At 42.3% G+C, this 13412-nt stretch overlaps 1 protein-coding gene across 2 annotated transcripts in view; it reads right to left on the minus strand.

Moving 5' to 3' along the window:
- LOC147891708 (uncharacterized) overlaps positions 1–7396 on the minus strand; it is a 29781-nt gene extending 22385 nt beyond the window's left edge. Inside the window, exon 1 of one of the 2 annotated variants that reach the window (XM_087388813.1) lies at positions 7004–7396. In XM_087388813.1, coding sequence (XP_087244939.1) covers positions 7004–7162 — 159 coding nt within the window. In that variant the 5' untranslated portion in view covers positions 7163–7396. The remainder of the gene's footprint in view (positions 1–7003) is intronic. The other variant, XM_087388812.1, reaches the window with a different exon arrangement.
- Between the last annotated feature and the right edge of the window lie 6016 nt (positions 7397–13412).

Raw genomic sequence — 13412 nt, forward strand, 5'->3', positions numbered from 1 at the left:
AAGCTGTTCAGCTAGCTCACGAGTTTGTGGACCACTTGTTTAAGCCGTATGGTTTGCCCTCTGACATAGTCAACGACAGGGACTCAAAGTTTACAAGTAACTTCTGGACACTTGTTTTTGAGAAGTTGGAAACCACTCTAAGTATGAGTTCCTCAAATCATGCACAATCTGATGGCAGTACAGAGAAGGTCAACCAATTGGTTGAAGATATGCTTCGGGCATATGTTTCTAAGAGACACTCTTCATGGGAAGATTATTTACCTATGATAGAATTTGCTTATTGTTGGAATGGCCACCTCCCCATCTGTAAGCCCCCATATGAGGAGAGCATGGGGGAGGGAGACCTAGGGCAGTACCCCACAGGAAAAGAGAGAAAGGGGCTGCCACACAGACAGCATCATGGCTGTCATGTGGGCAGTACATCTAGAGAAGGTACAGGAGCAAATCAGTGGTGATTTGGAGCTCCAGACAGAGGTGAGGAGTGGCTGCATGATGGCGACACATGGCAGCTGACCTCAGCAGCAGTATGGATCAGTACGGCGCTGCACACGTGGCTGGAGAGAGCCTGGCAGAGGGCAGAACCAGCAGGACAGAAGGGGCAGAGATGGAGGCTATGGTGGGCCAGCCACCTGGTCATAGATGTGCCCAAGAGTAGGACCAAATGGGGCTGCCCTTGGGGCCAGGCAGCAGCCCAAAAGAGCCCAGCAACAGCCCTTATATAGGGCAGTAAAGTCGGCCCAGGAGGGGCCAGAAAAGTGGGCAAAGGGGGGCAGGAAGAACCGACCAGGTTGGCCAGATCTAGGGGCCTGGGTCGGTAGGTTTTCCCAGCCCCTTGGGGCCTATAAAAGCAGAGGCCCTTGGCCTCATTCTACATCACTTGGAGCAGCAATTCAGGGAGCAGAAAGAGCAGCAGAACAGCCACCCGTGGGCCTCTATCCAGGAGGATTCAAGTGGGCTGTAGAGCTGCAGACCTAGCTCAGAGTGCTGCGCACCTAGGCTGGTGCAAAGACAGCAAGGTGGAAGGGATCTGGATAGAAAGTCTACTTACGCTCAAGGTGGAGCACGCGGGCTCGAGTCTAGAGATAGCCAGCAGATAGGAGAAGTACCTTGTGGTAAGATCAAAGGACCACACCATTGGTGGGACTCTAGATCTATCTCTTTTGTATTGTGTCCATAGCTTTGGACGGAAATATATTATTTTGGTGGTTTCTCTATCTGGCTGGTTCATTGTCTATTGATAAGTCTGCACATCTATTTTATGCACGTAAGTTAAGAAGTTTGTGATTCCACACCCCACATCACATTGTGTGAGCTCCTGGGCTATTCTATCAGTCTTCCGCTGTGCATACCCTCTGTTGGGTCATTTCTAACACTTATGATAGTGCAAAGCATTCAAGTACTGGTTACAGTCCTTTTATGCTTATGTACGGGTTTCAACCTAAGTCACCAGTTATGGTTGGGTTAAAGGGAATCCAAAATGATGCTGCAAAGACATCCTTGCAAGACATACAAGAAATGTTGCAGTTTGCCAAGGAATCTATTAGAAGTGCCCAAGATCGGGATAAATTTTATGCTAATAGACATCGTTCACCTAGAGAGTTCTCTGAAAGAACGATGGTATATTTGTGTATTCCCAAGGAATCCAAGAGCCTAAGTACTGGTTTGGTTCCGAAGTTATCCCTCAGATACTATGGTCCGTTCAAGGTTATTATTTCATGTCAGTAGACTAAAAGAGTTACTGGGTGCGGATGATCAACTTGTTTCTCCTCAAGAAATAATAAAGTTACAAATTTGAATTTTATTCCACATGAGCCCGAGAGTGTTCTTGAATTTCGTGAAAGACAGATTCATAATAGAACTATCACAGAATACAAGATCAAGTGGAAGGATCGTGTTGAGGAGGATGCAACATGGGAGACATTACAAAACCTCCAGAGGACATTCCCGGGTTTTTTAGCGAACTCAGGAGTGAGTTCTTAGAGGAGGGGAAGTATGTCATGTGCACGGATTGGTATCTGACATGTACTAGGTACACAAGACTAGCTTAGGTAGCCTGGGGAAGCTTAGAGCTAGGCAGGCTTGATTCTCGGGCTGAGTGGCAAGGATACGAACCAAATAGAGGTCTTCACTATTTTTGGCGCTTGGGGCCCGAGTCTATATAAGAGGCCTAGAGGTTCAGTTCTCAGAGAGCTGATGGGAGCAAGTCTCAATCCCAGGTGCTAGGTGAGTTGCGGATGCACGCCTACATCATAGCGTAGCCCAAGGCCCAGCAGCAGATCCCAAGCTTCATAGCGCCACCTGGTGGTATGGGACACCAGACTGGTTAGGATCTGGTTGGGAGTTCATGCCAGTAGCTCAGCTCGTGGCTTGGAGGGGACATCTCCTGATTCAGGATCGCATCCCGCAGATGTCGTGGTTGGATGGTGAGCAACCTGCTCAGTTTCCTTACTTTTGGTGTATTCTTGTGTTTGCTTACAGATTAGAGGTTTCAGGAGTGTTGGGGTCGTGTCATGAGGCCAGGCCTACACACACTGTTACTTCTGGTGCTATACCTACAACCTCTACTTCTTCAGGTGATGATTCTAATGCTACTGCTAGGACACCTGCACCTCCTGCTCCAAGTGTTTTGCCTCCTTCACAGGAGCAAATTCAATGGGATGGTCGTGATGCCAAAGCACATGCCTTGATTGCTCTTTCAGTGAAACGGGTCCCTCATATTCGCTCTTGCAAGACAGCTAAGCAAGCATGGGATCAACTTAAATCTTTGTATCAAATGCGGAATGAGGCAAGGGTTGCCTATCTCCGCAAGTAGTTGAAAGATTTGAAGCTTGATGAGGGTGGTAACATGGATGCCTATCTCACTAATGTGAAAGATTTGAAAGCACAGTTGGCCAACATTGATGAGATTATGCCTGATTCTCAGCTTGTTTCTAATACCCTTGATGGGTTGCCTGATTCATATCAAGGCTTTGCTACTACATTGAGGTTGGTTGCAGAGGGTGATGCCAATCATTTCTCATTTGACCAGCTGGTTGCTCTTCTTCTTCAGGCGGAAGCAAAGTCATATGAATCGAAATGCTTCTATCGCTAGTGATCAAGCATTTGCTGCTCATCACAAACACAAAGGTAAAGGCAAGGTTTCAGCTGGAAAACCCTCTCATTCCCATGCTGATCATTCACATGGTGCCTCTTCTTCAGGGAATAACAAAAAGAAGAAGAGATGTAATTATTGCAGGAAACCTAGGCATGATATTTCTGAATGCAGGAAAAGCATAGCATCTGAAAAGAAGAAGAAAGAGTCTGGTCTTGCAGTATCTGGTTCTTCTAGTGCAAAAGATCAACATGAGTCCGCTAATTTTGCACAAGACCAGCATTGGGTTTTCTTTATTACATGTCAGTATAATCCTGATGTTCATGATGCTTGTATGGCAGTTTCAGATATTCTGGTTCTTTGATAGTTGTGCTAGCAAGCACATCACTTCCTGTAGGAAGTTATTCAGCTCATTGGAGCTTACATCTCAGGGGGGCAGTGTCACATGTGCCAATAATGCATCATATACCGTGAAAAGTATTGGGCAAGTTGCTCTTACTTCTGTCTCTGGTGGTATTGTTACTCTAGAGCATGTGCTTGTTCCAAGCATTCGTAAGAACCTCATTTCTGTTTCATCCATTACTACATATGGCTTTCAGGTTCTTTTTGATGGTGTGAGGTGTGCATTGTATGATGCTACACATGCCTTTACTATGGTTTTGATTGGCACATTGTCTAGAGGTCTTTATAGAGTTGATGCTTATGACAGATGTTTGGATGATGATGCTGCACTTGCCGATGCACAAGCCTTTGCTCTTGATTCTACCATGGCACATACTCATTTGTGGCATGAGAGGTTTGGACACCTCAATTTTGGAGCCCTGATGAAGTTATATAAGGAAGATATGGTTGTGGATCTTCCCAAAATGCATATGCCTACCAAACATGTTTGTGAACCATGCTTGCTTGGTAAGATGCACCGTACTGCGTTTCCCAAGGATGGGAGAGTTGGTGCTTCATGCAAGCTTTATCTGGTTCATAGTGATTTTAGTGGACCCATGAGGGTTGCAGCACTTGGGGAGTTCTACTATTTTGTCACTTTTATTGATGATTTCACCACGTACACTTGGATTTTCACATTGAAATCCAAATCTGAAGTTTCTTCATGCTTCAAGCACTTTATTGCCTTGGCTGAGAATGAGAGTGGGCTGCACATTGCTCACCTTAATACAGACAGGGAGGGTGAATACATGTCGAAGGAGTTTGCTGTTTTTTGGGCTTCCCGTGGCATCAATCATCGATGCACGGTGCCATATACTCCTCAACAGAATCCCGTGGCTGAGCAGAAGAATAGATCAACGATGGAAATGGCCAGATGCATGTTGAAAGGCAAACATTTGCCTAATAAGTTGTGGTTGGATGCGGTCATGTGTGCAAATTACATCTTGAATACATGTCCTACAAAGGCATTGTAGACTATCACACCTTATGAGGCTTGGATGGGTCGTGAGCCTCACATTTCCCACATAAGGACTTTTGGATGCTTAGCTTATGCTCATGTGCCTTCACAGAGACCCACTAAGTTGGATAATAAAGATGTTAAATGCATTTTTCTTGGGTATAGTTCAGAGAGCAGGGCTATAAGCTATATCAGCCCCGCATGGGTAAGTGTTTTGTCAATTGGGATGTTGTGTTTGATGAATCTTCCACTATGCCTTTCTTGGATTGCCAAAAACAGCCCATTGTTGATGCCCCTGACATATTTGACAGCTTGATGCCTTTGTTTCCATCGGATGCTCGGGATGATGTTCCATCTGAGGTTGTACCTCCTCCATCTGTTGGTCATTTGCAGTCACATGTGCAGCCAGAAATTCAGCCTGATATGTCTCTCATTGATCAGGATCATTTGCACAGGACTCTTGACCAGGAAAGAGCAGAAATTCAAGAGCCCAAAAAGGTACCCCGTTGGCTCCTTGACACATTAAAAGACAACAAACAAGATACTCCTCTGCCAGCCCGTATGAGAGCATGCTAGTTTTGTTGCTTATGCTTTGGTTGCTACATCATGCAATGAAGAGCCCTTATGTCATCAAGATAACTTTCAAAATGATTGTGATATTGAGTTGTCCTATGTTCCCACTGAAGACAACTTGGCAGATCTGTTTACGAAGGCTACCTCGACCTTAGTTTGAGGCTTTTCAGCAAGCTTAGTATCTTTTGTAACATGATCTGTTGTACTCTATACAGTCATAAGTTGCTATATCCCTACGGGACGAACATGTGCAACCGTGACACTAGATATTTAGGTCTCCTGAGCCATGTCCAAGATACTTCAGCCCATACCATAGAGGGGGGTTTGTAGGCCATCTCATGGGCTATCCTTGTAGGCCTAGTTATAGTCAATTAGGACTATTGGTACAGTTAGTTTATGTACCATCTAGGTCAGTTAGGACACTTAGTCCAATTAGGACATTTAGCTCTAGGGTTTTGTTATGTTGGCTCTCCGTTGAGCCTCCACACTTCAGTTTTGCAGCAATCTATTACAACATCTCGTTTTTCTCCATCTTTCTTCCATTGCTTCCAACACCCAACACCCATAAGTTAAAAGAACAGAAGATGGATTGTTCGAAATAAGTTAATAAAGTAGAGTTAAATTAGTTGAAAGTAGACCATACTTAAGACATGTTCTTTGAGGCTTAATAATATTGTTGTCTCACTCTACCTTGGACTTCATGACACAAGCAAGAGCCCATTTGGCACAGCTCTTGGCCCAATAATAGTCACAACACCCCTTAACCATGTGTTCAAACCATGAAACACATCCTTTAGGTGCTTAGCACCTGCTTTTTGACACAATGGGAACCATGTTATAGGGGTGTTTGCTCCTCCTTTTTCCTTTGTGTTGCCTTAAGGCTGCTTACCTCTCTCATCTTTGCAATTTATTGTAGCCCGATCGTTCACTAAACAGATGCTCATAATCTATTGATGCAATTTCTTCTTTAGGTATCATAAGAGTGCTTTATAATGGAAGAGCAGAACCTTCTATTATTTTAACAAGGATTTCATACATCCATTATGAACTTCAACTGAGATTGATCTAACTATGGAAGAACTTTCCATTGTTCAAGCAGAGAGAACTTATAATCAACCTCATCCGTTCTCAGACAATTTAGGACACTAGCAAGTCCTTTGCAGATGGATGGTTAAAGTATTGATGCGTTTTATGCATCAACATGGTGAAATAAAATAAAACTTCAATCATTTTCAGGACACAGAATCAAAGGTCGCAAAAGAATGGCTCACAAAATACAAATACTTTTCATTATAACCTTGGAGCCAATTAGATAAGATAACTCAAGAACAATGAAAAAAGGACCAACCACAAAGAAATGAAGAAAAGTACACAGCGTGCAAACACTTCGCATTTCAAATTCCCTTTTGAAAAGTTGAATGCTAAATAAGCGCGCGCGCACACATATATATGTATGAATGTATGTATGTATATAAAGAAGATGGAGATCTTTTTTCAGTCATATGTCTTCTCCCACTGCCACATATTGCAAAGGCTTGTAAACTTGCGGTATTTCATTTTCATACAAGCAATTTAAATTTTTTTTAAAGGCTGAATGATCGACATCTTTGGTGTGGATTCTTCTAGTCCTGTATATGGTTTAATACATTGCCAAATTCCACGCCCCTCGGTAATAATAGAGTGTAAATGAGCAGGATAATTCCAGAAAGCAACGCATCCATACTGCACCGGGGCATAGAGTAACGATAGCTGATTAACATGGACAAAAATGCCCACTGGTTTTACCTCCCAAAAATATGGACACACGGCACAAGCTTGTAAATTTTATCACATGCTTCCTTTACTCCGTGATACGACCCCTTCAACTGTGTCCACGGATAGATGCTATGCAACAAAATGCATGAATAGACATGAAGGCGAGGAAAGTGCACATGTCTCACCTGTGCTAGTTTCCAACAGTCATTGGCTGTTTTGGGTCCATGCTGCTTCAGAAGATTCTCTACAACTTTGGTGGGGCGTGTCGCGGCGTTCTCTGAAAAGAGTCTCAGGCCAGTAGCAAACATTGTCACTCTGAGCTTTTCTCTACTGAGTCCAAACATTGAGGACGGGGTGCTGTATCCTGCGAGATCGTACGAAAGAATGTGGCGTCCCTCCTCAGAACGATCCTCTATCTGCTGGATTCATATTCAGACAAAGTTTTCTCAAGCCATCTATCTGTGATATATCCACACTGCATGAGCAATTCCAAACGTTACTAGATTCGGGAATGGTGATGAGGCCAACTGATACTCAATTTTTCAGGCCTCAGTCCTGGGAGAGGTGCTCGTAACATACTACTTCGAGTATCTAATCAGCCTTTGAAGTTGAATTAGACTTTGATTAGAGCATTAATTAGTTGTGGAGAAGAGGAAAAGTGAAAAGGAAGAGGGACAAGGCATTATTAAACTAAGGGATAAAGAGGGAAAAGGCATGATTAAATTAAGGGATAAAGGAGGAATGGAGGAGTTTCAATTAAGAGGGACCACTTAAGAAGAAGAATGTAAGTGTTAAAGGGAGAGGAGGAATAGGGACCATTTGAAGAGGGCTTTAAAGAAGAAGGCACGTATTAAAGGGGAAGGGGAAAGAGTGACCATTTATAATATTTACAAGTTTGTGTGCTAAGATTGATTCTTGCGTCTTTTTAGAGAAGTACCCAACCCAGAAAATCTATGAAGACATAATTGTGGTAGAGCACGTCAATGTTTTTTCAGCTCTCCTTGAGCCACGAGTACCATTCTTAACCCTTGATCATGGATTGATCCTAAGGGCTAGAAAGTTTTCTAAAAAAACTCCTAAAATCGTAGTAATTCATGCTTTTCACTCTCTTCCAAAGTGGAAAGCCTAAAAAGCTCCTAAAATTATAGTAGATCATGCTTTTCACTCTATTCCAAACTGGAAAGCGTACACAAGTTTGTGTGCTAAGATTGATTCTTGCATCTTTTTGGAGAAGAACCGAACACAAAAAATCTGTGAAGACATAATTGTGGTAGAGCAAGTCAGTGTCCAAATGTGAGGAGTTCACAGGTTCAATATAAGGGACGTTACGATAACCCAAAAAATCTGTGAAGACATAATTGTAGTATAGGAGACAAACTCTGTGCTAATATCCCAATTTGTGTCATCGACAATGTAAATAGCAAGATCTCTATCCCCTTCAACCTTATAAAAGTTGCATAATTGAGGTTCATCGGTTCGACTTCAAGGTCAACATTGACATTGTGAATGAGAAACTGACTTTTTATGAGCGCATTCAGACACTAAGACCTGCTGGCAAGTAGATATGTTTGATCAAAGATCAACCTACACACAACGGAATGTTCAAGGGAGCTGGCAAAGTTATCATGCCCGCTTAGTGGTTTCACGCTCTTCTCGAGAATACACATGATAAACAGAATATAGAGATTGAGTTGGGCGATCTGAGAAAAGGAACCCCCATAAGTGCGATTCTAGAATTGTAGCATCATCGCTTGGACTTTATTCCTACAAACACTCTCTTGGATTCGATGGCATTGCCATCAACGATGTGTTTTGCCCATTTCTTCCCATATTCATCAAACTCCATATTGCCAGCTCGATGGCGATCAAAAGAAGTGAAGATCAGGGCAGACCAAGAATTACGAGTACAACACACAAGGCATTTTGCGATATGGAGAGTCTCGATGTTGGTCCTCATTGCGAAACAATTTTCAGCACCTGCTTCACGAAGTGGATGTTCTATGAATTAAAGAAGCTCAACACTTGAGTGTTTTGCAATGCAAAGAGTCTCAATGCTAGTGCTTGTTGCGAAACATGATCTTTCAATTTTTCAGCACCCGCTGCGCGAAGTGGATGTTCTAGGTCAAGTCATGTTTTTTTGAAGCTGTTGAGGATTGATAACATAAAATGATGATTATTGAAAGAGGAATCTTGTGTTTTTCAACAAGTGGGAAAGTCACTGAAGCTAAATTTTTTGCATTTCAATGCTTGTCAGCCAACATTTGTTTGCTAGATCGCAACATTGGGAAGAGCACGCCATTTTACAGAAAAGAGTGATATATTCCATTCAGAAAAGAGCATGCCATTCATGCTATCTATTCCCTATGTAACGAAAGACTAGATCTTGAAACTTTGTTGTGATATGTGTTTCAACCTTAACAACTTTCTCAATTGAATATGATACCACTTCATGGGAAATAGGGGTTCCCGTGTATGCAGGTCAGGTTGTGGGAAAGAAACTCAAGATGACAATGTTTGCAAAGGCAATGGGCAGAGAGAGTGTCATGAATTTTGTGCAGCCAAAACGAGATCAAGCGACAGAATTGTCAAAACATGCATGCCTCAAGATCGATGGAGCGCTCTAAGGTGGATGGAACCTATGTGGAGACATGATGAAGAGAGTGCTCATGACATGTACCTCAAGTCAATTAGGTTCAAAGATAGATTAGCTTGGACTCATAAATAGAATCTTGAGTGAATGTGCATTTCTCTATTCAATAATACATGATAGGCCTCTTATATAGAGAGTGCCCTTTGAATAGTCAACACTTGTGGGATCCTTTGATCCACATCTCTCCTTCTGGACATCCTTGATCCATATCTCCACATCATGTAGTCCACATCCTAGGGTGGTTACTTTAATTCTTTCTTATACCATACCTTAGCCTTTAATCTATATGCTCATGGCACCATATCTCAACACCTCCCCTTGGTGCCATGATCCATTGGCTACTGCAAGGTGGTCAGATGTGAGTTTACATTCCATCACCTCCACTTAGTGCACACATTGCTACTTAAGGTGGTCAAGTGTGGGTATTACAAGATCAAATCCTCCCTTGGGTGCTTACGTAGCCATTCTCAAGTGGTCAGGTTTGATTTACAAATGTGTGGGCTAAAGGCGGCAAGGTTGTTGCTTCTCAATGCTTGATGTCGATGGCATTCTCTTCTTTGCTTGATGTAGCTTGATGCATGATGCTTTGTTCATCTTGTGCTTTTAATGCTTTATGTGTGGATGCCATGTTCAGGGCTATGGTTCAGGGCTATGGTCATCTCACGCACTTGTGCTTTTGGCATGCTTTTTGCATTCATGCATCGCTTTTCCATTTATTACAAAGGTCTTACCATGAGCTTTGTTTTGCTTCAATAGTAGTGTCTAATTGCTAATAATGATTTTGGCTTGATAGGCGCGTAGAGCTCAAAAAGACGATCACTTTTCCTTTTTGGAGCATGTGCAGATTCTTCCTAGATTGGAAGTTACACTTTGTCGAAGTTTTTGTGAAGAAGAGGGGCAATTAATGATGTGGTAGAGTCTATTCATATGCTACAGACACACTGTGCTTAGTAAAGGCCTTTGTGCTTATGTGGCACTGTAACCAAACCATAATGAATCTTTACCATAGTGGTAAATTTGACCACCCTTATCTACCACGGGACTAAGGTTTCAGCCTTTGGGAAGAAAGATGCACAGTAAGCTGTCGACGGCAGTGAGGTAGCCAAGAAAGAGCAGGAGTGAGCCGCTTAAAGGCATTTGAGCTTTTTACAGTAGCGTTGTTTGGAGCAGCCACTAGTCATAGGTGTTCTCAGAGTCAGTTTTGGGATTTCGTTGGCGATGGTGCTGTAGTTTTGTGAATGTCGTAGGGAGCCCATGAGCCTTCGTTAAAGCTCAATGTGATCTTGGAGGTCACTAGCCAAGCTTTGTTTGATGGCATGTTCTGTCTCCGTCACGAGAGCTGTTGGTGAAGGAGCTAGCTGTGAGCCTTAAGACTGCCTTGGGGTCATTGGAGGTCGACCTCCTCTGCCATTCAGAGCAGCCTTGAGGTTAATCTGGAGCTGTTTAGTCGTGTTGACGCTACCTTATGGAGAACTGCTTGGGTGTCGAAGGCTTGTAGGAACGTCATGAGCTCTGGAGAGATGTTGCAAATGAAGACAACTATTGCGTAGGTCTAGGAGTTGTGGCGGCTAAGCAGGAGATGTATGATGGAGCGGGCTAGAGCGTTTCAGTTTATAACTCTTTGGGGAAGGAAGTGTGACACCTCCCCACCCACACTATGTGTGGTCATAACAATTATATTATCATACAAATATTTTCAATAGCTCGTCCATTCAAAATTACTTGTTTTCAATCTGAATTCTTACAACATTCCTCTCTTTTGATGCATTTCTTCGATGCGAGGGAGCAAGGAAAGCCAAGCTGGATGCAAGATCGAAAGATATCGACACCTTTATTCATATAATTGTAGTCCATGAGACAATATTATATAGACTGCAAACAATGAGGATCAGCTATGAGCTCTTGTAAGCATCGCCTCATTCATGTGTTTGTTGGGCTCAAACTCCCAGATTGCACAAACAGTATGGACATTGCCAAGTCAAGAATAAATCACCACCCCTGACATTTGCAAGGAGGATTGGGTCCTAATGGACCTTGTGTCATGTCTCATGTCCACATTTTTACTCATTCGCTTTTTCCCTTTAAAATTTGATAAAATGCTAGGATTTAGGTTCAATTTTGTTTTAGTAGTTACATGCTCCACAACCGAAAGGTTTCCTATCACAAATCTAGTTTAGATAGCAATAGGTATGCTCTTTCACTCTATACCTTAGTGGTGGGGCTCACATGTGGGAAAGACAACATTGTGGGTTCAATTCCTACCCTCTTAAATAATGTGCACTCCTCTTAGACATAGCTTAAAATAAATTTATTAACCCAAATAAGTAAATTAATCCATGGACAAACATAAGTTAATTAACCTCCATGGTCCAAAACAAATAGGAGTTAGAGTTAGACTTTGATTAGAGTGGATAATCAAGCATAGAGAAGAACCCTCTCGCTGGTACTATTCAACCTTGCAAGAATGCCTCTTTTAATCACGTGATCTTCGACCACTGAAGCGAGCTAGGAACAATAAATAGCATCATTGTGCTCTATTATCAAGGTCCAGGGTTCAAATTGATCATTCAGCATCATCTTGATCGCCAAAAAAGAAGAAGAAGAAGAAGTAAGAGCCCCTTCTAGTGTAAGGATAAGTAACAAGTTTTCTCCTATGCAACTAGTGCCCATCAAGCACACCAAATCTACCGTTGCAGTATAGAATCCCATCTGAGCCTCCTATCCATCACAAATACACATGCACACATTTCCACACGTTGCAATCCAAAACTAAATACCACCTTAAACAATTAGTCTAGAGCCATACACCTTGTCATCACCAATCTATGCCTGAGTAACTCTAGTTCAAGGTGTCACTATTACTTCACATTGAAGGCGTACATAACCTAGAAATCAATCTTATGAACACAATTGACGTTTAACAAATTAAACGGCCTATAAAATATTGATCGAGAGATGGCACACACAATGCCACCTATATCTATAAAATTTATGTCCTATAAAATTATAATTACTTCAGCTTGCCACGTTATTCAACGTGTTGCAATGTCCCCTAATTGATTATAATGATTTCATTTTAGCACCAAAAATCTTATGTCCATGATGTAAGCTATGCATAAGCATCCTCATAGATCTACAAGGTCAATGTGTATGCAAGTGTCATAGGTTGCATATGCTCCTTGGAAAAGACAATAATAAATTAGTTACTAGCATCACCAGTAGCATCATCAAAAGCAAGTAACCACTAGCATCATCAATACACTCCATGTAGTATTCATGTTTAAAGGAGAAGGGGAGATAGTGGCAATATGATATTACCTTATCCATATAGTACTACAACACCCAATTTAGGTATGTAGATCAATCACATGGCCATAGTGTGTCTCCAATGTTTTTTTCATGTGCATTTTAACTCTCCTCTTTGAATGAATCCTAGGCTTAGTCAAAGGATATTGGCTCTACCAACCAAAAAGAGAAGCTCAAGTGGTAGCAGGGGGCCAATTAGACAACAATAGAAAAACTTGTCTGAGAGGTTCATAGCATGGTTTTGTAGTAGTTGTTGTGACCACCATATTCCAGCATTCAATATCTTCTTGACTAGGACCAGCCAAGAAATGACCTTCCATAACATGAGGCAATCTCTCTCTCTCTCTCTCTCTCTCTCTCTCTCTCTCTCTCTATCTCTCTCGGATAGCTACGAACCTCATTGCACAAGCTACATGTAGAGACTAGCAGATGGACTCGTGTGGATGTAGAGCAGTAGAATTTTCTAGTTTTGTGGGAGAGAGCCTAAGACCGAGGAGCATTACATATGCAGATGCACCATTTACTATGATATCTAGGGGAGATACCATTTCTTGTTCAAAGAGTATTTCAGGCCTTTGCGTTAGGTATGGAGTTTGAGGAACAGAGATGTTTGGGTCTATTCCTGCTAGAGATTCAAC

This window comes from Dipteris shenzhenensis, chromosome 17 (genome assembly GCF_047967505.1).
Source record: "Dipteris shenzhenensis isolate YYH24624 ecotype China chromosome 17, Dip_SZ_1.0, whole genome shotgun sequence".
In the NCBI taxonomy this organism is placed as follows: Eukaryota; Viridiplantae; Streptophyta; class Polypodiopsida; order Gleicheniales; family Dipteridaceae; genus Dipteris; species Dipteris shenzhenensis.